Source organism: Polyodon spathula, chromosome 8 (genome assembly GCF_017654505.1).
Source record: "Polyodon spathula isolate WHYD16114869_AA chromosome 8, ASM1765450v1, whole genome shotgun sequence".
NCBI lineage: Eukaryota > Metazoa > Chordata > Actinopteri > Acipenseriformes > Polyodontidae > Polyodon > Polyodon spathula.
Genome location: NC_054541.1, coordinates 43149986 through 43177344, shown reverse-complemented (window position 1 = coordinate 43177344; position 27359 = coordinate 43149986). Strand labels below are relative to the sequence as shown.

At 36.3% G+C, this 27359-nt stretch overlaps 1 protein-coding gene across 2 annotated transcripts in view; it reads right to left on the bottom strand.

Moving 5' to 3' along the window:
- LOC121319993 (monocarboxylate transporter 2-like) overlaps window positions 1-26813 on the bottom strand; it is a 38294-nt gene extending 11481 nt beyond the window's left edge. Inside the window, exons 1-3 of one of the 2 annotated variants that reach the window (XM_041258038.1) lie at window positions 26714-26812; window positions 16300-16404; window positions 11556-11799 (exon numbers count right to left, since the gene is read on the bottom strand). In XM_041258038.1, coding sequence (XP_041113972.1) covers window positions 11556-11772 — 217 coding nt within the window. In that variant the 5' untranslated portion in view covers window positions 11773-11799; window positions 16300-16404; window positions 26714-26812. Of the gene's footprint in view, window positions 1-11555; window positions 11800-16299; window positions 16405-26713 lie in introns of both variants that reach the window. The other variant, XM_041258039.1, reaches the window with a different exon arrangement.
- Window positions 26814-27359: the final 546 nt, after the last annotated feature.

Genomic DNA, 27359 nt, shown 5'->3' with positions numbered 1-27359 from the left:
ACAGTATTGAAATGTTCAGAATATAAAGTACTGTAGCACAATATAGCACAGAACATTGAAATCTGTATGTTTACAGTCAGTTTATTTTAAAATTATTACAGTATTGACTGTATATTTGTATAAATAAATGTACTAAATCTTCTCCAAACTTTTATCATAGACCTACAGGCCTTTGTATAGCATTACGATAAAACATTTTAGATTTTATACAAATGTAAGCCTTTCAGTTATGATGACCCTCTGTGTGAGTGTGCACTGTTTATTTTTATTTGTTATTGTTTCATGGTATCTCTCTCAACGCATGTATGGTTGTGTGAATAAATATTCTTACTCAGGGTGTGTTTTGCCCCTGGTACTGTGCATGATGCAATCACTGTACAACCCAGATGGTTAAAGATAGAATTAAGTGGGACGATCTGTCCTTATTTCACAACTGCTGTCCTAAATCCTGCTTCTTAGAGAATTAGTAAGTTGCAATTTGGACAGCAGAAACTGGGTTCAACCACTAAGCAAGACGAAGCTCCCTGAGCCTGTAGCCACAGCCAGGAGAATGCATACTGTGACAGCAGCAGGTAACGGAGACAGAGCTCCACGCATGATTTGCATTGCAGAAACCAGATTATTAGCAATAAGAGCAATCCTGGTTTTAATCAGAGGTCTGTTTCTTTGGGAAGCTGTACGATCTAAGTGTTTCACAATGCATATTTTATTACTGGTGCTTGGCTGCAGCCTTTTAACACCATGTTAGTGAATGTGAGTGCTGTGCCTCCCCTCTTCATGGGTGAGTAATGGTGTGAGTAGCAAATGTGATCACAGTTCCAGCCTGGATAAAACACAAGCTTTTATTTTTTACTAAATTTGGAATCGCAATAATTTTTTTGCATTAAGCGCAGAGCTTCTCTGCTCCTCTCAGGTCTGACTCTCTGAATCTGCATGCAATTGAGCTCGTCTTCTCCCCCCTGCACCGCCCCCTGTGAGTGTTTACTGTTGGGATTGCATCTGTGCAGGATTCTTCAAAGTAACAGAGCAAGTTAAGAGCGTTGTGCTAGAATTACAAATATTTACTAAAATTAAAATGTCACTAGTAATCTTCAAAAAAGCATGCATACTTTACGCATTGCTAATTTACATATCAACCCCCACTTTTCCCATTCATTTGCATGACGTCGGGTGAAAAGCCTGGTTTACTCGAGTAAAATAAACTGAGCAAATGGAAACACAAAAAAGCATTTTACACAAGACATTTTTCTTGTGTAAATGTGTCGACTTGCATGGAAACTCTAACAGTGAGTCGCTCTAATACCTGGGACGTGCGCAGTACTATTTGGGATACCTAGACCTCAGCGGCTTTTTTTTTTTAAAGAGGATGCAGGGAGAAGTGGAACCATTCTTAAACGTTGTACTGCATAAAACGACTTTGTAATATAAACAAAATTATTGGCTAGGGGTGAAAAGAGGAAATGTGGTATTTTACATCTGTGTTTTAGAAACGCACGGCTGTTATTGTTTTGCGTTTTATTAAAATGTCCTGGGTATATAACCCAGAATTCTGCGTAAACGCGACCTCTGGAGATGACACCCTACAAAACTTAAAACAAAATCTGCATTTATTCGTTTGAACTACCCCGGAGTAAAAATGAAGAAAAGCAAACAAGATCGTTCCAAAAGGTCAGAAATGAAGCATCCTGGCAATTTCAGTCCTAGTGAGCAGGTTATTCAGCAGTGCTGACCAGACTGTAAGCAAGTGCCAGTCATCGCTTAAATTAAAAAAAATGTGGACACGATCATGTTTATTAACACAATTCAAATATAAGCCATGGACAACACTCTTGTTACTAAACTGCTGTGGTTAGCGATAACTTTTTTTTAAATAATTTTTTTTATCTCTTTTGATTGCTTGTAACTGTTTTTAATATATTTAATTACTACTGTATATGCATAAACTGATGTAATCAATGTAACGTGCATAATCGTTTTTAAAGCATTACTTGCAATGTTACACAGTAATCTATGGCTCCACATTTATTACTGCATTGTTATTATTTTATCCTTTCATAACGTCGATGAATCGATGCATCTGCTTTTTTGGAGAACAATATATCAATAATGAAAAATTAGGCATTGCCCCAGCCTTAGTCCCAAGTTCATTAAACAGTATTGTTAATTAATGTACAACCATCTAACTTTAAGAACCTAATAATGTATAATTTGTTTAGTAGTACATCAGTGGCCAACTGCTGCCAATTGATACACAACATTTGTAGACATTGAGAAAGATGAAATTTTTGCCATTAAATTTATTACTTTTCTTTTAGTATTTCTAAATGTAGCACTACAGAGTGTTAAAAGTGTTAAAAGTGCATAGATCGTCTACTGAATTTGTGTAAAATGTACTTGACATAAATATAAGAAGAAAAAAAAAAACTTTGAATTTCAGAAATGTATGCTTACCAAGGTTGATTCTCTACTGCTTAGATGCTTGTGAATAAAATGCCAGAACAACATTGAAAATACCTCAGATTTGTTTAGATGATACATTTCAGCATAGACAGTGCCCTGAAGAATGCACACACTGTGAATAATAAACATTATTAATTTGAGTATGTTAAAATACTGTAGGTTACCTTATACTATAGGTCTGCCTGAACAGAATTTAAACAGAACAATATGATTGCAGGACTTGAGTATTATAACAAACTAAACTACGACTATGTAAATATGATTTATGGGGACATTATATGTGCATATGGTAATTTCTATATTAGCACAAACTTCTGTAATGTGACAAAGAATAATTATTGTCATTGCATTACAGTTAAATACTTACAGAAATGTTTATATATATATATATATATATATATATATATATATATATATATATATATATATATATATATATATATTGATTTATAGGTGGTTTAGAAATGGTCTTTTACATCATATATATATATATATATAATATATATATATTATATATATATATATAATATATATATATATATCTTATAATATATAATATAAGCTTTGTATGTATTTTATATTTTGTAAAAAAATATCCTCCTTGTGTTAATATTATCAGGAGTCTCTCACCGGACTGATCACTGTACCGTGGAACACATTGCAAAGCAGCACAAACCATATCAATGACAACGGGCATGTCAACAGACTTGGTACTTTGATAAAGGGCTGATAGTAGCTGCTCAGTTTGCTGAGACTTCCAGCAAACTACAGAACAGTTTAAACACCACGCTGACTTTGAATCTGGTCCACAACCCTGCTCTTTTTTATGTATTTTTTTAACACCTGTTTAAACTGGTTAAAATGAATCTTGCTGGCCATTATTCCATGTGGTTGACACCTTACCTATTACAAACAGGACACAAAAAAGAGGACATTCAAAACCGCAGATGGTACAAAAAAGAAGTGTATCAAAAACTGCAATGCATGCTATTGATTTCTGAATGCTTTTCTTTCCTCCTGACTGAACCCTGGGCTAAATTATATTTTTCATTCCAACCCTCACTCATCTTTTATTGCCTTTTATGGCATGGTACTATAAAAAAAAATGCAGAGCACCAGTCACCAAATATGTTGGTGTGGAAGGCGATAGCCTTACTGAAACCGACTTCAGAGAAATGCGATTGTCTAAAATGTTTGAGGTATAGAACTGTGCTGCATGGATTAATTTCTTAAATTCTCACACAGATCTCAATTTGTTTTTGGAGGACAAATAAAATCAGTATCTGTTTTGGAAGCATTTCATTGATCAGCTGGAGCTGTTTTTTTTTTTTTAGACGCATAGATCAAGAGATATTCCAGATGTTTGAACAGATGGCCTGACATCGTGTTCTAATGCAGACTGCTAGTAACCAGCTTGAAACAGGAAAATGATAAAGTATGGTAACATGTAAATTACAAACTATTGGGTCTAACTGCAAAAAGATGACACCAGTGCAAATCTAATGTTAAATGCTTGTGTACCAGAAAGCTAATTTAAAAAGATTTGAAGTGCAGAATCAGAATGTATCTGTAGATAATTAAACTTGCAGACTATTGATTTGTTTTGCTGTTGGCCTAAAAGCGTACACACGACACATATTTTGGTTTTAATCAATGTCTTTGAAGTTGGTCAATAAGACTTAGAATTGCATACAGGTAAGAAATGAAATAATTCTAATCAGCTAATGGATAAACACATAAATGATCAGGTATAGAAGACTGATGTGCAAGCATCTGGCAAACTGTTCCACACCGCTGGTCCTCAAATGACACTGAGTTGCTTCCAGCTGTTGCTCTGTATTTCACATGCTCACATTCACCTTGGGCTATACTTGCAGTATACTGTAGATTTCACAACTGATGGCTTCAAGCTGGCTAATTAAACAACAGACAGAAGGAGCACTCAGAACAGCTGCAATTTCAAGAGGAAGCTTTTTTTTTTTTTTTTTTTTTAATTATGATATTTATTTATTTGTTTTTTTTTTCCCAATCTGTCTTGTGACAGGGTTAGTATGGTGACCAGTTTTTGAAATTGTTTTGTTTTTCGAAAGAGGGGCCTGAATTTTTCCTGCAGGGTTATTTAAGTAATACATGGATGCATTTGTTTAATTAATGTTACCATAACATTATGTTTATAACCTAACAACAAAGATTTACTTGGCCGATACCTATGGAGAGCCATTTGTGCCAAAACTATCCAGCCATTAGTTTGTCAATTTGTTTGTCCATTAGTTTGTCAATTCGTGAATTTGTCATTTTGTCCAGCAATTCGTCCATAAATTTGTCAATTCATACAGAAATTCATAAACATATTTGTTAATTCATCTAATAATTCATTAATTAATTTGTCAATTCATTAATACAAAAGGAACTGCAAATTTACAATCAACCAGACAAACTTCCCAACAACTAGACAAACTTCAATCTTCAACTGTCAATCTCGCACTGTGCCGAAAACACTGCAACCTTCCTAGCCACACACTGATATTTTAATCAATGGCGAAAACCAGCAACATTTCTTACGCCCACATTAACTCTCCATATAATTTTTTTGCCTAACTCTCTATATACCACAATGCTTTACGTGCTGTGAGACGGAAGTCTCCATTGAAAATCAGCAGAGTCGAATGTCTTGTTGAATAGAATATCTTTTGAAACACCCTTCTAAATATTATTGGCTGAAGCAGTTTTAAGTGAGGCTGGACTTTCATTGATTAAAATATTAGTGTGTGCACCCATTGGCTAGAAAGTTTGCAGTGTTTTCGGCACAGTGCGAGATTGACAGTTGGAAGTTTGCCTGGTCGTTTGTCAGGTTGATTGGAAATTTGCAGTTCCTTTCGTATTAAATTGACCAATTCACGAATTGACAAATTCACGAATTGATAAACGAATTGACAAAGAAATTGACAAACTAACAGCTGGATAGTTTTGGCACCAATGGCGCTGCATACATATCGATAGCTGACGGTTATATACCCATTCCGGCCGAAACAGATAATAATAGATAGTGCAGGTAAGCTATTGTAAACTGCTAGAACAAGACATGCAGGGCCTATATTTAAACTGTTTTATAATTATAAATGTTAAAAAATTAACACATATCGTTTACTTCTTGTATTTATGACAAAAATGAACAGGCATTAATACAAGGAATAGCGTAGTATTACATTGTGTGTTTGACAGCAATTTATAGATTTGTTTTACAACATAGTCACACAAAAATAACATTATATAAAAATATATAATGTGACATTAACTTTTAAAGTCACTTGCTGTCAAACATTGCGTATTATCACTCCTACCTATACTGTACAGTGGAAAAGAAAAATGTAGTCTACGCAGTGTCACCTACAACAACTTTTGTTTAATTCTTATTTTAAGCATACACTGCTAAATGCAGCACAACTTAAATTGTTCACTTAATAAAAAAAATTAAAAAAAACAATTCTGATTACAAAACTCAGTCAACTTGAATTTGATTACTTAACAAAAGAAAGCACAGTAATCAATGTCTTCTTCAAAATGTCGCTGAATACCCCTACACCCAATGCAGACTAAGCAAGTTTTGTTAAGCAAGTTATTATATTAATAATAATAATTATTATTATTCATTATTATTAGTATAATATTATATTTGAATTTGACAATAAAACTTAAAGTTGGATTTAAGATTCAACCTTCATTGTTAAAATAAAAAGCATCAAGTAAAATGATTTAAAAAAAAAAGCATCAGAATAATATTCTACTCGCAGTTCATCGTTAGATTTAATGTAGCATCAAGTCTGTTCTGCTGCACACAATTCAGCTATATATATATATATATATATATATATATATATATATATATATATATATATATATATATATATATATATATATATATATATAAAATGTAACACCTCTCTTTTAAGACGCGTTTACTGCAGGCTAGTCGCACGTTACACAGCACTGCAAAGAAAATGACTGTCCCAGTGTTCTTGCGTCACAATGAAGCGCACCTGACCAAACATTAAATTCTGTGCTGGAAAAAATTCAAGAATGAATATCGGAGTACATTATCGGCTAAAATAACAAAAACTGCCGATATCTGATTTCTTTTTTTCCCTTTATATCGGTGCCATGCCGATAGACTACTACTGATTATTGGTGCACCACTACTGTACAGTTTGTGTTGTACTCTTTAGATCAGATACAGGAATACCTGACAAATTCTGATTATCTTGGAGTTTTAGAGTGATGTCACCAAGTGGTCAATAGGAGCCGCTATAAAAAAAGATTGTAGTACATATAACATGGGCTGATTAATGTAAAATCCACAAAAATGTGAACCAGACTATTAAAAGTCACACTATCGAGATTTATAAAGTGTAAGCTTTACTTTGATTGATAACATAATTATTCCTCTTGATCATTAAAAAACAGGTGGCCAGTGTAATTCCAATTGTTTTTAGTTTGGCTCCCTGGTGGGATTAAACATTGAACTTATATCTGTAACAGTGCTGAAGAAATTGTTTGAACACTGTTCAGTAATGCAAACATTATCACAGCACTGTGGTATTTTATAAAACAAATTCCCAGCACAGACCATATGCACTGCTCTTGTTTCTTGAGTTATACCTGTATTTGAGTGAATGCCAATATATTACATTGGGATCTATTTTAATGATTTAAACATAGCACTGGTCTACCTAATTCCACTGTAAAATCACCCCTGAGAGGAAACACCTGCTGCTGTTAAGGAACTGTAGTATTTCCATATTTATAATTGATCCCACTGAGTGCTTCGAACAGACACAAATACTGTCATGGTTTCAATGACCTTGCAGGAGAGAAAAGGTGCCTACTAACCCCATTATTTGCATTTGATTTCCTTACTCTGAACGATGGTAACAGAATTAAAAACACAATGTTAAAATACTTAGAAAAAGAATAATGATAAACACAAAAAACAAGATGCACATCCTATATATATATATATATATAGCACCTTGCAAAAGTATTCAGACCCCTGACCAATTCTCTCATATTACTGAATTACAAATGGTACATTGAAATTTCATCCTGTTCGATATTTTTTTTAAAAACACTTAAACTCAAAATCAATTATTGTAAGGTGACATTGGTTTTATGTTGAGAAATATTTTTAAGAAAAATAAAAAACTGAAATATCTTGCTTGCATAAGATTTCAACCCCCACACATTAATATTTGGTAGAGCCACCTTTCGCTGCAATAACAGCTTTGAGTCTTTTGGGGTAAGTATGTACCAGCTTTGCACACAGTGTCGGTGTGATTTTGGCCCATTCATCTTGGCAGATTTGCTCCAGGTTGTTCAGGTTGGTTGGACGACGCTTGTGGACCGCAATTTTCAAATAGTGCCACAGATTCAATGGGATTGAGATCAGGACTTTGACTGGGCCACTGTAGGACATTCACCTTTTTGTTCTTAAGCCACTCCAATGTTGCTTTGGCCTTGTGCTTGGGATCATTGTCCTGCTGAAAAGTGAATTTCCTCCCAAGCTTCAGTTTTTTTGCGGACTGAAGCAGATTCTCTTGCAGTATTTTCCTGTATTTTGCTCCATCCATTCTTCCTTCAATTGTAACAAGATGCCCAGTCCCTGCTGATGAGAAGCATCCCCACAGCATGATGCTGCCAGCACCATACTTCACTGTAGCGATGGTGTGTCTTGAGGCATGGGCAGTGTTAGGTTTGCGCCACACATAGCGCTTTGAGTTTTGGCCAAAAAGCTCTATCTTGGTCTCATCTGACCACAAAACATTTTCCCACATCGCAGCTGGGTCACTCTCATGCTTTCTGGCAAACTCCAGACGTGCTTTCAGATGGTACTTTTTGAGTAACGGCTTCTTTCTTGTCACCCTCCCATACAGGCCAGTGTTATGCAGAGCTCTTGATATGGTTGACTGGTGCACCATTACTCCACTCCCAGCCACTGAACTCTGTAGCTCCTTCAAAGTGATTGTTGGCCTCTCTGTGGCTTCTCTCACAAGTCTCCTTCTTGTTTGAGCGCTGAGTTTTGAGGGACAGCCTTTTCTTGGCAGTGCCTGGGTGGTGTGATGCAGCTTCCACTTCCTGATTATTGATCCAACTGTGCTCACTGGGATATCCAAACACTTGGATATTATTTTGTACCCTTTCCCTAATCTATGCATTTGTATTACTTTATCTCTAACTTCTGTAGAATGCTCTTTGGTCTTCATTTTCCTTCAGATTCACAGCCTTACCAATGATCCTTCAACAGTGGGGTTTTTATCCAGAAAATGTGACAGCAACTTTAATGGTTCACAGGTGGAGGCCAATGGTAAGGTAATTGTGTCCTCGTTAGGGCAATTTCTTTCATCGGTGCAAACTGGGAGCTTCCACAGCACAGGGGTTGAATACTTATGCAAGCAAGATATTTCAGTTTTTTATTTTTCTTAAAAATATTTCCCAACATAAAACCAATGTCACCTTACAATAATTGATTCTGAGTTTCAGTGTTTAAAAATAAAATATCAAACAGAACAAAATTTCAATGTACCATTTGTAATTCAGTAATATGAGAGAATTGGTCAGGGGTCTGAATACTTTTGCAAGGCACTGTATGTGTGTGTCTATCTATATATATATATCTATCTATCTATCTATCTATCTATCTATCTATATATATATATATATATATATATATATATATATATATATATATATATATATATATATATATATATATATATATATGTACTTTACTGTTAAAGATATGTGTTTAGTCCCACTCAGCGTTATAAAATTGGAGACTGAATACTGGTCCTTAGTTTAACTTCTTGCACTGGCATAAAATTCCCTTATGTTGTTGAGATGTTTTTGGATTTACTGCCATAAAATGAATGTCCATATTTTTTTTCTTTAAGTACATTAACCAGACCATGCTGCATTTTTATTTTTTTCAGTCTTTGTTTTCTTCTATTTCATTTAGCTGTTCCTCATCAACTGTTGTGTCTGTGCTTGCTGGTGCACCTATTTATTTATTTATTTTTTGACTGCTGTCTTCACTCAGAAAGTTGGTGTTGGTGTACCAGTTATGTGGATTTTCATCCCCAAATATATTAAAGGAAATAAGTGAAATGCCACTCATTTTTGGCAGTGGTTTTGTAACTAATAACTAATAAAATGGCAGTTTGTCACGGAATTGAGAATGCAGTGGTGAGTAGTGATTTATTCAGTGTGAAGCGGCTCATTAGTAACCAAGCCATGGTATACGCTACATATACGCATGGTCATGTGATGCTGTTTAACCAATATTGTTCCAAGCCGTGTTTATATACATACACACACACACACACACACACACACACACACACACACACACACACACACACACACACACACACACACTAGTTTGCAGAAGTATTCACTCCCCTGCAAAGTTTTCACATTTTTGTTGGCAATTTCAAGCTGCAACTCACAGTGATCCAACAAAGCAACCATGAAGACAAATGAGCTTTCGAAACAAGTCAGTTCTAAAGTGGTAGAGGCACAAACCAGGAGAACGGTACAAGAAAATTTCAAAGGCGCCGATTATCCCTGTCAGCAGTGAAGTCCATCATTAAGTGGAAGATACATCATACCACCCAGACACTACCCAGATCAGGTCGCCCTCCCAAACTGAGCAGCCGGGCAAGCAGGACTCTGAAGCCAACAATGACCTTGACAGATCTGCAAAATTCTGTGTCTGAGATGGGAGTCAGTCTTCTTATTATAAAGCATGTACTGAGTTTGCGAAAACGCATGTAGATGATACTGCCGAGATGTGGAAAAAGGTTTTGTGGGTTTTGTGGTCAGAACTGTCAAGCATGGTGGCGGCACATCATGTTATGGGGATGCTTCTCTTCAGCAGGAACTGGGAAGCTTGTCAGGATAGTCTGGTGCAAAGTAATTCCAAGACCGAAACTGGGGAGGAAATTTCTGGCAGCAAGCCCAACCACCACACGGCACATCAAGGCCAAGAGACTCAACTATGCACAAAACACAGGAACTGGGGTGCAGAAAAATGGCAGCAGGTGCTCTGGACTGATGAGTCAAAATTTGAAATATTTGGCTGTAGCAGAAGGCAGTTTGTTCGCCGAAGGGCTGGAGAGCATACACGAATGAGTGTCTGCAGGCAACAGTGAAGCATGGTGGAGGTTCCTTGCAAGTTTGGGGCTGCATTTCTGCAAATGGAGTTGGGGATTTGGTCAGAATTAATGGTCTCCTCAGTGCTGAGCAGTACAGGCAGATACTTATCCATCATGCAATACCATCAGGGAGGCATCTGATTTGCCCCAAATTTATTCTGCAGCATGACAACGACCCCAAACATACAGTGAAAGTCATTAAGAACTATCTTCAGCGTAAAGAAGAACAAGGAGTCCTGGAAGTGATGGTATGGCCCCCACAGAGCCCTGATCTCAACATCATCGAGTCTGTCTGGGATTACATGAAGAGAGAGAAGCAACTAAGGCTGCCTAAATCCACAGAAGAACTGTGGTTAGTTCTCCAAGATGTTTGGGTCAACCTGCCTGCCGAGTTCCTTCAAAAACTGTCTGCAAGTGTACCTAGAAGAATTGATGCTGTTTTGAAGGCAAAGGGCGGTCACACCAAATATGGATTTGATTTAGATTTTTCTTCTGTTCACTCACTTTGCATTTTGTTAATTGATAAATATAAACTATTAACATGTCTATTTTTGACAGCATTTTTTCACACCTGCCTAAAACTTTTGCACAGTACTGTATATATATATATATATATATATATATATATATATATATATATATATATATATATATATATATATATATATATATAGGTAATATTAAAGACTACCTATAAATCAACAAGCTAAATAAAAAAGGCTGAGGGCCACAGTTTAGCTTTAAACTAATATTGTATACAGTATGTGTGCTGCATTTCCCCCATAGAACTGTGGTTCTGAATTGTACTAATATAAACAAAAAGGATAATAATAAACTGAAATGTTGCAAATGATAAAGAATAGTCTTGTAAGCGTGTTGCATTCTTACCTCCTGCATACATGACGGCTAACATGATAGAAGATATCCATGCTATCTGGCTGTATGAAGTATGGAAGATCTCTTGTATCTCTTTGAAGAATACTGTAATGGCTTTCGGGAATGCATAGGAGAATCCAATCGAGATGAAAGCTCCAAAAACCACAGCCCACCCCCATTCCCCATCTGGTGGAGTGACAGTTGCGGGACCTCCTGTAGGTGGTGGCATCTTAGGACCTTCTTGACAGTCTCTTAGCTGGAACAAAAACAAAATAAATCATAAGTATAATTTTAAATGCAGAACATCATCATTGAGTATATAGGTATATGTGCAGTCTCTATGTGTACAGCACATGTGTATATGCATATTAAAAAGCTTAACCTGTGGAAGGGCACAGCTGCTCAGTCAGGATGGTAAGTGCTTATAGTTTGTTTCCTGCTCAGTGTGGGGCAGTTTCAGTTAGTCGCTTGAGTCATAACCAATAATTTATCACATAAAGCACGAGTGGCTCTCAAGAGCTTGACACATACACTTCACAGAAGCACACAGGGGAGGAGTAATCCAATGAAAACACAGCCTAGACCTGCCCAACAGCAGGTAATCAGCACCTGGAGAACACACTGAAGCACATTTTCATCTGTCTGCTGATGTATATCTCTTGTCAGCATGGCTAAGCCAAAATAATACCAATTTAGCAATCTGTCTGGTGAACTAAAATATGCAACATACTCAACAGGAAATGTACTTAAGTAGAACAGTATAGGGATAGGTACCAAAACTGGTAATACTGTCTAGCAAGGTGGTCATACCTAACAGGCAGTTTGAGTTTGCACGTAGTTTTCATTTAGGGAGAGAAATTCACCTTTAAAATTTAAATTAGCTAATTAATTTTAAAATCTGGAAAGACATATTTAAATATTTCTACCAGTGATAACGTGCAGCTTTCTTGTTCATTTATTTGTGTAGATATGCACATTTAATTACTAACGGTAAGAAGTTAATGAGGCAAACCTGACTTGTGCATTGTTTGGAAATGTTTACATGGTTAGAATCTCCTTTGCAGGGCACTGCTGTACCACACGGTAGATGATCGCAGAACTTTCAGATAGAACATCTAGCTTTAATAAGCAGAATGGAAGGAAAGCAAAACACGGAAAAGGTACATTTACATTAGAGGTTCAAAATGTTTAAATTGCCAGCAAAGCCACTTTCACTGCTGTCTAATACATGCAACATTAAACCAAAGGAATACCTCAGTAAATGCACTTGTTGAGTAGGCAAAAAGAGTGGCTACGCTTTCAGCACATACTGTATGTACACTGTGCTTGCCTCCTTAATGTTTCTCACACAAAAGGCAGACAATATTCACCTTGTGTTGGTATCTTCGAAAAACTACAGTGATTGTTGATTCATTACTTGTGTCGATGCAACAAGTTGAAAAGTTTGATTCACATATTCTTATTTTTTTTTTCAATAAAGCATTTTTATCTTTTTTTTTTTTTTTTTTTTTTTTTTTTTACAGCAAAAATCTCATCATTTCCAATGCTTTAAAGGCCATTTCACAGAAACAGGAGATAAAAAGACAATCTGGCAATAATATTGTGATTGATTTTCTTGTGTTTTTCTACATAAGCAACTAAGTAGTTCATCCCCAGCAGAACAGCGGCCCAGTCTGATACATTTAATGTTTATCACATCTAGCAGAAACACACAATTAAATCAACTGTTGCAGAGAAAATCTAAAATGGTTACTAACTGGCAATCTCAAAACCACATTTAACCAGATGGTACGAAACAAATGTTATTATGTAATTAAATTACAGGGCAGGTGTATTCTGCAGATATAATACTGTCTATTAAACATATAATAAGCACTTAGAAACCAAAATAAAATATGTATTACATAAAGTTTAGAAACAAGCAGCTTTAAAAAGTGGTGTGGGATGTTTTAGAAACACATTAGTAGCTGCAGCTGTCGCCAATATTAAAAATATTTTAAATACTTACAAATAATAATACATTCTAATTTTAATATGCATACAAGTTGCACACCAAACTTTCATTTAAAAAAAGATGCACAGTATGCATACAGTAAGCAGTGGTGAGTTCTTTCATAAGAGTTGTTTTACTGTGTTGTCGACCATCTGAAAGAACATCAGCTACTGCCATATATTGTTAATCTGAAAAAATAAACATTTATTTTTTTTTGTAATTTATTAAGGCATTATCATTGCGATCTACATAGAAAAGAACAAGTAAAGAAACTGAAAGATTCCCTAAATTATCAGGAGCCGTTGTTAACTCAAGCAACAGAGCAGAAATCTGTGGTTACTGAAGCTGCTTTTCGACTGATATTGATTTTACTTAAACATATGAAGGCTTTGAGTGACATGTAAAATTGTAAAGGCGTGCTTCCTTGACTCTGCGGTTGAGAATAGTTTGCCTCATCAAGCTTCTAAATCTCATATAGGTCAGGCGCCAGACAAGTCCAGGCAGATTTCTCTATTGCTGGGCCTGTGATTTCAGGGTTCATCAACTTTGTAACAACTGTTGCTTAGTTAAGGCAGGTGAAATTGCTAGGACAGCGGGAACAGAGGTCGTCCATTGATCATACATTTTTCTGCTCAGTAAGTGCTGAGGCAGCAGTCAAATTGGATAGAAAAATAGTGGTAATTTATCATTTATGTTTCATTAGAGACAAAAACTTCTAAAAATAGTATTTAAAAATGCTGTATACATTTTTAAAGAAAATAGGAAAAAAACAAAACAGATTTTATGCTCACACAATAAGTCTTTGTGAAAACATTTTTTCTATTTGAGAAATGTATCCTATTTTAGTCTTTTTGTTTTTTCTTATGTGGCACTTGGTGTGTGAGGTTTTTCAAACAAAGGAATATGAAATAGCTATAGGTATAGCAACAGTGTGTTCCTTGCATCCAGTCACAATCCCGTTACAGGTGACTGCCCCTGCCTGTTATTGAATCAAATAAATACATGGATAAATAAATGAATAAATAAATACAACATTTCTGTAGATATCATAGTGGTTGTACCAGGAGATGCACTTGAGGAGATAAGATAACAAGAACATTGTAAGATGAATGGGATGGAAAGGCACTAGCAGAATTCAGCAGCTGAATACATCAATATATCATCCACTACAGCCTCTATCGAACCTCCTTCACCAGATCTGATTACACTAATCCAACTACCCCTAAATATTCGACACTTCCGAGCTGTCTGCACAGGCCAGTTAATGTTATTGTCACACTGCTATTCACAACTGGAGACCATTTTTTTAAAAATCCTTCTTGTGTTTAAGTATGAATTGGAAATGATCTCGATGGACAAACATCAGTTCTTCCAGAAGTACCAAGTATTAATGGCAGTTTCCTATATTACACCACAACTACAAATAACTTCTCCTAAGTTATTGTGTTACTTCAAATTAACCGTCATGAAAAAAGGTTTTATTTTCCAGCGAGCCAATGCAATATGAACCATTAAGAAAAAGAAACATGGATCTTTTAGTTTGACAGCAGCATGTGACATCATCACATTTAATATCTGAAACTGCTGCTGTTTTATCTTCAGTCAGCAACTTGGACATTAAATGGAAGTTCAAAGATATTATGGTATGTTGAAATAAAGATGGCCAATATTGCCATGACCCTTGGTTACAGTACATATTTCCAGTTATTATTTTAAGGCTTGACATTTGAATATAGGGGATCATTGGATGACTTACTCCTTCAGAGTTCAAATGCTGCCAACCCATTTTGTTATGTTACTAATGGAGACAAACAGGACCGATTTTAAAAATCACTCTCAAATCAGTCCATGTGGCAGATGGAAACGCTGCCATTTGATCGTACAACCAACATTCCCCCTTTAGGGAGAGCTGCTGCACGCAGGGTCAATCAAATGCAGTTGCATGGAGGTAGTTTGATCGGGCACATTTTTAAAAGACTGTTTGACACATGCTTATTGAAGCAATCAGTACATGTTGTTTGAAGTTCTCAAACTACTGCTAGTAGTATTTGCGGTACCGTCTCATGTTAGAAACTTTAAATATAGGTTAACGCTGTGAAGGGTGTTTCTTAATATTATGTCATCACATTCAGTTTGGGTGATAATGGTTCTGGCTGCTCAAGCTGAGCTAAATGATTTTTACTTTAATAAGAATATCTTTGATTACACTTGTTTGTCTGAACGAGCTAAATCATATCTTTGAAAGTCTTATTTCCGGCACACATTTGTCTTGTCATGCATTTTAAAATATGCACGCTACGTGTTTTAAAAACATTATTTTTTTTTTTTTGCAAGCATTTATTAAAATGCCCCCTTAAAAAAAACCATTTCACATTTTTGAAGACACTCGTTTTTCTTGGCTTGGATTTAAAAAGATGCACACTATGCATTAATTGCAACCTTACATGTTAACTGCAATGTTACTTTGAACTACTATACAAAAACTTGGTCTTACAATAAAAACAAAAAACAATAATTATTCTTATTTTCTTTATTTACCACAAACTGTACTGTTAAGCAAATTAACACACAAACTCAACATTTGTTTTTAATTCCAATCCAGATGGAATATACTTAAGAAAAGACCTGCATGCATTCTGCATGCACTGGCTCTGGTGCTCCCGTGGGTTATGGAGGCAGAACTGGCAGGGAATGTTTCTCCTCATCACGCTACAGCAAACCCTCCTGGCCAGATGCCCAATGGCTTCAAAGGTGGATACTTACATGGCTGCCCTTTGCCCTTCAGAGATCGATAACTCAAGTTCCTGGGTGAAAAAGCAAGCTGCCTTCGGATCAGAGGATGCCCACTGAACCACCGGATCTCTTGAGCTGTGGGGAATGGGTCTGGCATTACTCAATCACATGATGGCTTGGCTTTGTGGATTCTCTGACTCATGAATACCAGATGAAATTAGACACACACAGTGCAATCCAACACGATAATTGAGTCTACATTATAAATGACTATAATTAGACAGTGTGTAAAGCACATGCCTGGGTCTGGTGGGCAGTAGGTGTGTACTCCTTGCATCCAATCACAATCATGTTACAGGTGACTGCCCCTGTCCATTATTAAATCTACTGAAGCACACTTAATGTACTGTACCTGAATGTTGACTGACTTTCCCTTAATCAGATAATGAGCCTGTGCTGTACCTTTTCTCATTAATGATAGAAGCAGGACAGGTAACTACTATATCCTTTAAGAAATATGATTTCAAGGACACATCAACACATCTGCAAAATTATCACCCTGACAGTTTTTCCCTAGTTACAGTGGGGTGTTGCTATTGATGCTATCCTCCTAAACAGCTTTGATGAAGGTCGCTAAACCAAGGTCACACACAGTCAGTCAGTGAATGAGCTGGCTTGGAACCCATGGTTTCTTGGCTCAGTTCCTTTCATACAGTAGTAGATTCTTGGGTATGGTATGACACTGCGCCATGCCTCATAACCCCACAGCCGCTGTGATACTTAAGTACACAACACCCTGGAGTTTCATAAAGCGATTATAAAACAGCACTTGTCATCATACTAACATACTAATTAAAAAATAATGCACAACAGGCGCTGTGTGTGTGTGTGTGTGTGTGTGTGTGTGTGTGTGTGTGTGTGTGTGTGTGTGTGTGTGTGTGTGACTACGTTTGTTTGTTATTTTAATAAATAATAATAATAATAATAATAATAATAATAATAATAATAATAATAACTATTCATCTCATGTGCATTATTTATTTTATTTTACTTTTACTGGAGAATATTGGATTGAGAATAGAAACAGAAATAGAAAAGAACAGTCACTAAACATGCGATTGCTGTAATGTTACTGAAAGAGGACAGTGCTTTGGTGAGAATATCAACAGAAGTGCTAGATTGTACTGAATGGTTGTACATCCGCTGTTTTGCTCAGCTTGGACATCGTCCGAGGATGTAAGTAAAAAGCATGTGAGTATTCTCAATATGTATCTTTGTAGTTGAATGAAAATCATCAAACCCTGTTTAATTCAGCAAAAAAAAAAAAAAAAAAATTAAATGTATGTTAAATATTTATAAGTAGTCTTATCTATAAAGTGTTGCTGATCACAGCTTCAACTGTTACTTTAACAACTCTTTAAAAACCTAGACACATTTACCTTTGGCATCATTTCCAGACTTCATTAATGGATTACAGTAGGAACACTGCTATAAAGAGTTCTTAAAAAGGGCTAATTTCAAAACGTGACCAATATGCTGTAAAATAAAAATATTGAATGAGGTTGTTATCTGATAAGACTGATAAGAAAATTAGTTCATTTTTTATGTGACTTGTCGTGAGGTTTACTTCTATGAGCTTCAGTATAGCTTGGTGATGACAATCATACAAGTTGTTTAGTTCATAGGGAGTGCCTGCCACTGAAACTGTTCTATGGGAATGTAAACAAACATGATAGCCAACACGGTAGACTGTGGGAGCAGGTAGGAAACAGTTACCTGGATATTTGGTATATGGACTTGTGATTTGGCAGTTGACATGGATGGGATCAGCAAAGCTATACAGTTCAACAACAGTCATCTGGCAAACCCGTTTTTAGTTAAACATGTAACCTTTTTATTTACAGTCTCATCTGCAGCATGTATTGTATATGCAGAATGTGCCAAGCCTTGCTTAAGCAATGTTGATTATAACACAAAATTATATATACACACACACACACACACACATATATATATATATATATATATATATATATATATATATATATATATATATATATATATATATATGCAGTTAATCTGTGCCGGATCCCAGGTTGGGTACCTTTTTGTCTGAGAGACGAAGATTATACAATCTGCAATCAATGAACCGTGTGGTATGAATTGAATGACAAAAATACACTGCAACAAAAAAACTTGTTCTCTTTATGACAGCAGCGTCGTCACTTCTGTTCATCAGATTACTTGGCCCTTCCACTGGTATTGTTGAAACCTGAAGATTATGTTAAAACATGACTAGCTAATGATCGGCATGCAGCTACTGCACCATATTTTCTATAATGGTACCATCAGCTGCTGTCAGAACTTTGTAAATGCAAGACAAGTGGCGAATCAGACATTCTTTTGCCAGGCTATCAATAATAAGCTGCTTAAAAATGAATGGTATTTTACGTTTGGATAAGCTCTCCAGTAAATGTCCTGCCCTAGAAATGTACCCTCACTTGATAAACCCAGCAACAGTATGCAATGTTTCCACGCTCTCTTTCCAGGACCTTTTAATAGCGGAGACTGTTGTCTAGGCTGTGTTCCTTTTATAGCTAACAAAATAGATCCAGAAGACCTTGTCTAACTCTAGCATTGAGCATAGATAACGTGCACAACGTAAGTTGAAATACCCTTGAACCAAATATGTGTAATTCAAAGCAAAGCAACAGTAAGAATGTATACTGTGTGTATTCAAATTATTCTTAACAGATCTAAATACCGCTGTCATCATCAAAAGAAGGGTATTTTGACAATACCAATATCTCTAAGTTTGTGTGATAGGTAGAATGGCAGGTTTGCTGTTTTATATTTGCTAGAGGCTGTATTTAAATCAATCGCCATTTATATCAGTTCAATAAAACCCTGCATCTCTTACATTTACCAGCACATGGGTTCACAAGCCTAGGTTATCACTACTTTAAGGTGCCATTAATGATCTGCAGGGAATTTCATAGTCAAGGATGGGATCGCAGAGGCGTAGAAACATGTACACGTTTGTTGTATAATAACTCTTAGAGAAAATTAACAATTTTGCATGTGACAATGCTATTATTATTATTATTATTATTATTATTATTATTATTATTATTATTATTATTATATGTTTAATTATGATATATCTTGAAATAGTTATTTTTAAAATGTGCAAAAGATACCACCCTTTCCATAACTTAATAGCATTCAAACCACCTTCTCTTCCTCCATATTCAGACACATCTGACTGATTCTACAAATCTTGTGTTGCCAGTGACACACTCTGTGAGTTTTTAGGAAGGATCTGAAAGCAAAGAATCTAGTTTTAACCTTACATTGTACATAAAGGCTTTATGTACAAGTGGCATTGTCAAAGCCTGTATACTGCAGTTTACTAAGAGGTTGTGCCCCTGTCGGTAATAACCAGCTGTGTTTGTGTCTGAACAGCAGAGTCACTTGTTTCAAGAGCATAGCAACATTCCAATGTTGTTTTGTCTTATAAGGATGGTTTGAAAAGACTAATTTTGGTTGATAGCTTTTATCTGGGGGAAACATTCACCTCCTCAGTGCTGTTAAGAACTACAGTGGCAGTAAGTGTAAATTCTGGTAAGGGTTGGTTTTCTCCTTTTTTTGTGTGTTTTTTTTTTTTTTTTTTTTTTTTAAAAAGTATTAATCTGTCATGTGTCGCTGTTTCAGAATTATTTATTTATTTATTTTTTACCTTTTCATTTTGAAGCAATGCACTATCCACAAGCTTTTTCATTTTTGATTGCTGTCTGAGTCTAAATGCAGCTGATGTAGCTTGACAAAACAGTTTGTACAAAACAGTTTGCCACCAGTAGAATTCAAAATTCTTGTACATGATCCATCGCAGTAATTATTGTAAATTTTGGACACTCCTAAGAAGGGAATTGCCACATTACACCTGTGAACACACTGTTTTACTATGCTTTGCAGTGTATTTACATGGTTGTTGCATGCCTGAGAATTACATTTTGTTATGCCTGCTATACTACATATTGCTATGTGTTTCCTATTGTATACCACAGTGTGCTTTAAAAGTTGTTGAAAATATGAGTTAAGAATGTCCTTCAAGTCTTGGGTTTACCCTTTTAACCAAGCACTGCTTGGTTAAATTACAAAAACATTCTAAATAATGTCTGCACTGGAAAACTGAACTCCAAGAGTCATTACTGTCTGCTTTTGCAGAATAGATGAAGGACCATAGCCATTAATAGCTGAGTGCCAGTTGTCCTTGGGAGTAGCATGATGTAGTAATGAAGTTACTCTACATATAATGGCTGGCAGTGAGACTTTTGAAATCATATCTCTCATTATCCATTAACAGCAAGACTTCTTGACTCTTGGCTGGCAGTAGCCTTTGGTTGACCTTCAAAGTACACCATTAACAAACCATATACAAGTCTTCAACATATTTCTCCTTTCAACTTTGAGATATTGCATGGTTCATTATCAGTATCTATTGAGCTGACCATAGCTTCAAAAATATGCTAAAAAAGTATATGCAGATAGCTGGCAGATTCATTTTATGACGTTACCTTATCTACTTCCTGAAAGTCACACGGCACTATTCCAGTTACCTTAGCTGACATTACACAAACAACATTAAAATCCACAATATCAAACTGACAATCTTTTCTCTCCTGTTGTACAAAGTAGTGTTCATGTTGCTATGGAATTGCAAGTTAAAACGCTGAGCTCATAGAACGTTTGTGTTTTGTACAGTGTAAAAGCATTTCTGCACAGAAATTAATGAAACGTAGCACTCTGATTGCTTTAGATCGGCTAATGAAGACATGATAATTGATAAACCAAAATAACATGGCAGGTTCCATTTGACCCTATACTGGTAGTACTGGTGCTGGTTTTGGAGCCTGTCATTGTACTGTGTAATTCCCTTGATGTGGAAGGCCTGCATGGCATGGTATGAGTTGGTCTATGGGTCATGACGGAACGCCCTTGGATCGAACTTGAGACTAACGCGTGGAGTAGCGGTGAGGTATTCTCTTTGGTTTAAACACAAAATCATATTAACAAAAAGTCATCGTCGTGATGAAGGTGTAGCCCTTGGTCAACCAACTGAACCTTAGGGCTACTGTTGTACTGGTTTCCATAAGTTAGTAGGATGGGTTGTGAAAACAAAATGTACAAAATAATTTGCCATGTTTATGTTTTCAGTTCCCATACACACTACTGGGGTTCCCAAACTCCCTTGGCTGACAGTCCCCTACTCCCCTCAGATGTGGCTTTCTGACTGAGGACCCCCACCAAATTAGTACACAGAAATGTAATTTTTTCTTACAATTACCATCTTTTCGGCATCAACTGTTATGTGGACATTGGGTGATAATAAATGTATGATTGACGTGATATCAAGGTAGCAAGAGTTGCATTCAAAATAACCAAACAGGGGCTTTCATTTAAGAGAGAGAGAAAGTATTCCTATATGCGCTGTGGCCCCTTTGAAACCAACTCATAGCCGCTAAAGGTCTCCAGACGCCAGTTGGAACCACTTCTATAGAAGGCTGACATTGAATAGAAAAAGATTGCTTAAACTAGAATTGACCTTCAATTGTGCGATGCTTGTTGCATTCGATAGCTATTAGAGGTCATTTGATGGCTACACAGCTGAAGACATTCCTGTAAATAAACACCATCTGACACAGTTTAAATCTACTGCCTTGTTTCTTTTGTCTAAACCCCTGGAGGATTATTCAGTGCGTTCAGTAGCTGTAGTCAATAGCATATAGGCCGTAATCATTACAGAATAACTGGCTATCGGGTTATGCTCGTATACTTGGATTCCTCGTGTAGGTTTCTAGGTTTCATTCTTTGATATATTCTCATATTTATTACTTTAATGGGAACTTTCTTGTTTCTTGTTTGTTGATTCTGATCTGTACATTTTAAAGTTAAACAAGTAGGAAGCCACTTGACTTACATTAGAAATTATGCTGGAGTGTTTGAAGCTATGGTCTCTGGAAACAGGCTGTAAATCTGATGGTGAATAATTTGAAATAATTTAGAGAAAATAAAGGAATATGGCTTGCAGAAGAACACATGGAACTCTAAACTGTTTGTCACATGCAAAGAGCAACAATACAGATCAGAATCATTGTAATAGGAAAGTCCTGCTCCACCCGTGCTTTGGATAGTCTATTGAACCTTTGGAACCATGTAGATTGTAAAATCAGCAGTCTAATTTGATTCGGGTAACAAACTTGTTTCCCACTGACACTCCTACCTGGGTCCGGACCTGGGTCACAATCCAGCGTAGTGTGAAACTACGTACCAGAGTTGTACCCGGGGGAAATCAACAAAAAAACAGAAGGGAGACAGCATCAAAATAAGAACAACAACTCAGGTAAGACAACCATTAAATGTATTTATCTAAATGCTAGAAGTATCAGAAACAAAATTCTAGAACTTGAAGCTACTGCACTAACAGGTAACTATGATGTGATAGGTGTTACAGAAACGTGGTTGTCTGAGAGTGATGGGGACGAATATAATATTTGTGAGTATACACTGTATAGGAAAGACAGGCAGGACAGAAGAGGAGGAGGGGTAGCGCTATACATAAGAAACAGTCTTGAAGCCCAGGTGTTAAACCTGGACAAAGAAAACAAAACTGAATCAATATGGGTCAGAATAACGGACAAAAATTCAAAGGGCATAATAATAGCAGCATGCTATAGACCGCCAGATTCAGACGGTGAGCACAATAATCTGTTATACAATGACATTAGAAATGCGTGTAGCAAAGGAGAAGCCGTACTAATGAGGGATTTCAACTTCCCCCAAATAAAATGGGAAAACCCGGTGGGTAACACGAAGGATGAAATAGAAATGGTGGAAATGACAAATGACTGCTTCCTAACACAATTTGTCAAGGCACCGACTAGACGGGAGGCATGCCTTGATTTAGTCTTTTCAAATAACGAAGATAGAATAACTAAAACAGAGGTCAGAGAACCACTGGCAAACTCAGACCACAACATGGTCTCATTTGAAGTGTTTTTTAAAACCCCAAAAGTAATGACTAAAGCTAAGGTTTACAATTTTAGAAAAGCAAACTATGAAGGTATGAAACAGAAACTAACAGAAGTAGATTGGAGTAAAATAGAGAAAACACCCACAGAAAAAGGATAGCTGTTCTTCAAAAATGTAGTACTAGAGGCGCAAAACAATTACATCCCTAAAGTAGACAAATCTAAATGTAAAACTAAATGGCCAAAATGGTTTAATAGATCAATTAAAAAAAATATTCAGCGAAAAAAGGCACTTTACAGAGCATTAAAAAAGGACCAAAAAGAAAGTACGCAGAAAGAGTACACGGAACTGCAAATGCAAGTCAAAAAGGAAGTTAGAAAGGCCAAGAGAGAAATAGAAATGAACATTGCTAAGGGAGCTAAAACCAATTCCAAAATGTTTTTCCAATAGTACAACAGCAAGCGAACATTCAAAGAGGAGATTAAATGTTTAAGAGATACAAATGGCAAATCGTAGATGAAGAAATAGCAAATATATTAAATGATTACTTTTCACAAGTTTTTACAAAGGAAGATACTGACAACATGCCCCACATGTCATCCAGTTCCTATACAGTTTTAAATAACTTTAGCATAACTGAGGTGAAATGAAAGAAGTAATTTACAAACCGTTAACCAAGATCATGCAGCAGACTCTTGACACAGGGGTGGTACCGACAGACTGGAAAATTGCAAACGTAATACCTATCCACAAAAAGGGAAACAAAACTGAACCAGGTAACTACAGACCAGTAAGCCTGACTTCTATTATATGCAAACTTATGGAAACTGTAATAAGATCCAAAATGGAAAATTACCTATATGGTAACAGGGTCCTGGGAGACAGTCAACATGATTTTAGGAAAGGGAGATCATGTCTAACTAACTTGCTTGATTTTTTTGAGGATGCATCATCAATCATGGATAATTGCAAAGCATATGACATGGTTTATTTAGATTACCAGAAAGCTTTTGACAAAGTCCTGCACAAAAGATTAATTCTCAAACTGAACACAGTAGGGATTCAAGGAGACACATGTACATGGATTCTACAGTGCTTAACATGTAGAAAACAGAAAGTACTTATTAGAGGAAAAACCTCAGAATGGAGTGTGGTAACCAGTGGTGTACCACAGGGATCAGTATTAGGTCCTCTGCTATTCCTAATCTACATTAATGATTTAGATTCTGGTATAGTAAGCAAACTTGTTAAATTTGCAGACGACACAAAAGTAGGAGGAGTGGCAAACACTGTTGCAGCAGCAAAGGTCATTCAAAATGATCTAGACAAGATTCAGAACTGGGCAGACCCATGGCAAATGACATTTAATAGAGAAAAGTGTAAGGTACTGCACACAGGAAATAAAAATGTACATTATAAATATCATATGGGAGATACTGAAATTGGAGAAGGAATCTATGAAAAAGACCTAGGAGTTTTTGTTGACTCAGAAATGTCTTCATCTAGACAATGTGGGGAAGCTATAAAAAAGGCTAACAAGATGCTCGGATACATTGTGAAAAGTGTTGAATTTAAATGAAGGGAAGTAATGTTAAAACTGTACAATGCACTAGTAAGACCGCATCTTGAATATTGTGTGCAGTTCTGGTCACCTCGCTATAAAAAAGATATTGCTGCTCTAGAAAGAGTGCAAAGAAGAGAAACCAGAATTATTCCGGGCTTAAAAGGCATGTCATATGCAGACAGGCTAAAAGAATTGAATCTGTTCAGTCTTGAACAAAGAAGACTATGTGGCGACCTAATTCAAGCATTCAAAATTCTAAAAGGTATTGACAATGTCAACCCAAGGGACTTTTTCAGCCTGAAAAAAGAAACAAGGACCAGGGGTCACAAATGGAGATTAGACAAAGGGGCATTCAGAACAGAAAATAGGAGGCACTTTTTTACACAGAGAATTGTGAGGGTCTGGAATCAACTCCCCAGTAATGTTGTTGAAGCTGACACCCTGGGATCCTTCAAGAAGTGGCTTGATAAGATTCTAGGATCAATAAGCTACTAACAACCAAACGAGCAAGATGGGCCGAATGGCCTCCTCTCGTTTGTAAACTTTCTTATGTTCTTATGTTCTTATGTTACAATTATTCTCCATTGAAAAAAAAAGAGCTTAATCAAAAATATATGGCTATAAAATATATCAAACGTAACAAAGAAATCAGGAAAAATACACAGAAAGCAAGAGCTTGTTTTAGAGTTGCATTTCTTGTCAGGTTTTTACTATGTGTGTGATACTATTTACTATTATAGTGCTGAAGATCCTAGTGTATCTAACAGAAAACACTACACCTGTGTGTTGAGCTCTTCAGAACTGGTGAACAAGCTGGCATGTGTGGGGGTGTCAGTGGGTTACACAGGGTTTTTTTTTTTTTTTTTTTAACTCTCGTAATGTATTATTCAACAACAGCATCTCTCTAACTGTACTACAAAAAAAAAAAAAAAAGTATATCATGTGGAGAAAGTTTAAAACATGCAAACACAAAAATCGAGGGAAGAGTGCCCTAAAGTATTTATTATACCAAGCCCCATTCTACAGAAATAATATGTACAATTCTAACTCACGTTCACATCACAAACATGTACAGATTTTGTATGGAAACTCCTTTCCAATTATGTGACCAATGATTTCATTCAAGCCAAGTAGCCCATGCTGATGCTGATGCTATGGTACACTTGAACACCAATAGCTGCAGGACAGAAACCATTCCATCTCGTTCTCTGTCGAACCAGCACACTGAAAACGAAGCTGCCCCTGTGACGACATACGTGTATTTGCATAATAGACTCCTCCCTTCAGTCTGTAAACGTGGGCTGCCTTTTATTCCCAGAAGCAGTATTTCCCAGTTGTTAAGGGATGAGCCTAGAGCCTGCATTATAGTATAAGATAAAACACATTCGTGATCTTCACCTGACTAGTAGCATCCTCAGTATTGAACAATGACGTACAGATGAATCCGGTAAATTCCCATCGAATTCAATAATATATAATGTTCTGTTCTACAGTATACACTACATCATTGTAAGAAATGTGTCGATCATTCGTGTGAGACAATTAGGACGAACACATACACTGTATTTGCATGTAATTTAGCAATCATGTCTACTATTTAATTAAGCACTACACAGGTGTACCGAATAATGCCGACATTGTATTATGTTATGCCTAGGACTGCCTTTCATATTTTTCAATATTTTATTAGTAATAATACATTTAGAACTGATGCATGCCAACACACAAAGCTTTGAATACTACAGCAGCCCAAGCAAGCACTATTATGCGTTTGTAGTTCATCCAGTAATTGGCAGATAAATAATACATGATGTAACGAGAAGAAGAAAAAAAATCATCACACGGTACCTTAGTACAAGCAGTGTATCCTTATGGTCCTAGTCGCTGACCTTGCCTGTGTGTGATGGAAGGTACTGAGCTAGTGATCGATTTGAATGTGTAGCATACAACAAGGAAGCTCTGTGACGTCTCTGGGTTTAGGGCGGTCTTCAAAGCAGAATAGTAAACTGGTGCTGGCACTGGCGTTCTTTTGTACATCAAAAGAGAATCTGTCGTAGCGGTGACAGTATTTGTGTCTAATATAAGTGCGGGTAACGTTTTTGATACCCCACTGAACACTGGAGGATTATGTACTGTTGATTGTTTGTGTCTTTCTGACAGCTGCTTTATTCGTTTAGAGTAATAGTTCAATAAAAGCTGCTACTCCTCCTTTGTGAACAAGCAGCAGTCGCTCACGGTTTACAAAAGTTTACCGTAGGAAAAGCATAGCAACGTGTAATAAAACGCAGTCAAAGCAGTGCATTGTATATGTGAGGTTTATGTGCCCAGAGATTAAGAATATTAAAACGTATATGGCAAACAAGCTATGGTAAATGCTTAGTATACATTTGCCGTGGAATAATTTTATAATGGTGCTAGTGTCAAATGATTGGTCTGCTGTAGATTTCAAAACGGCGTTAGCATGTTAAAGATACACCTTCTTCAAGTGATTCAA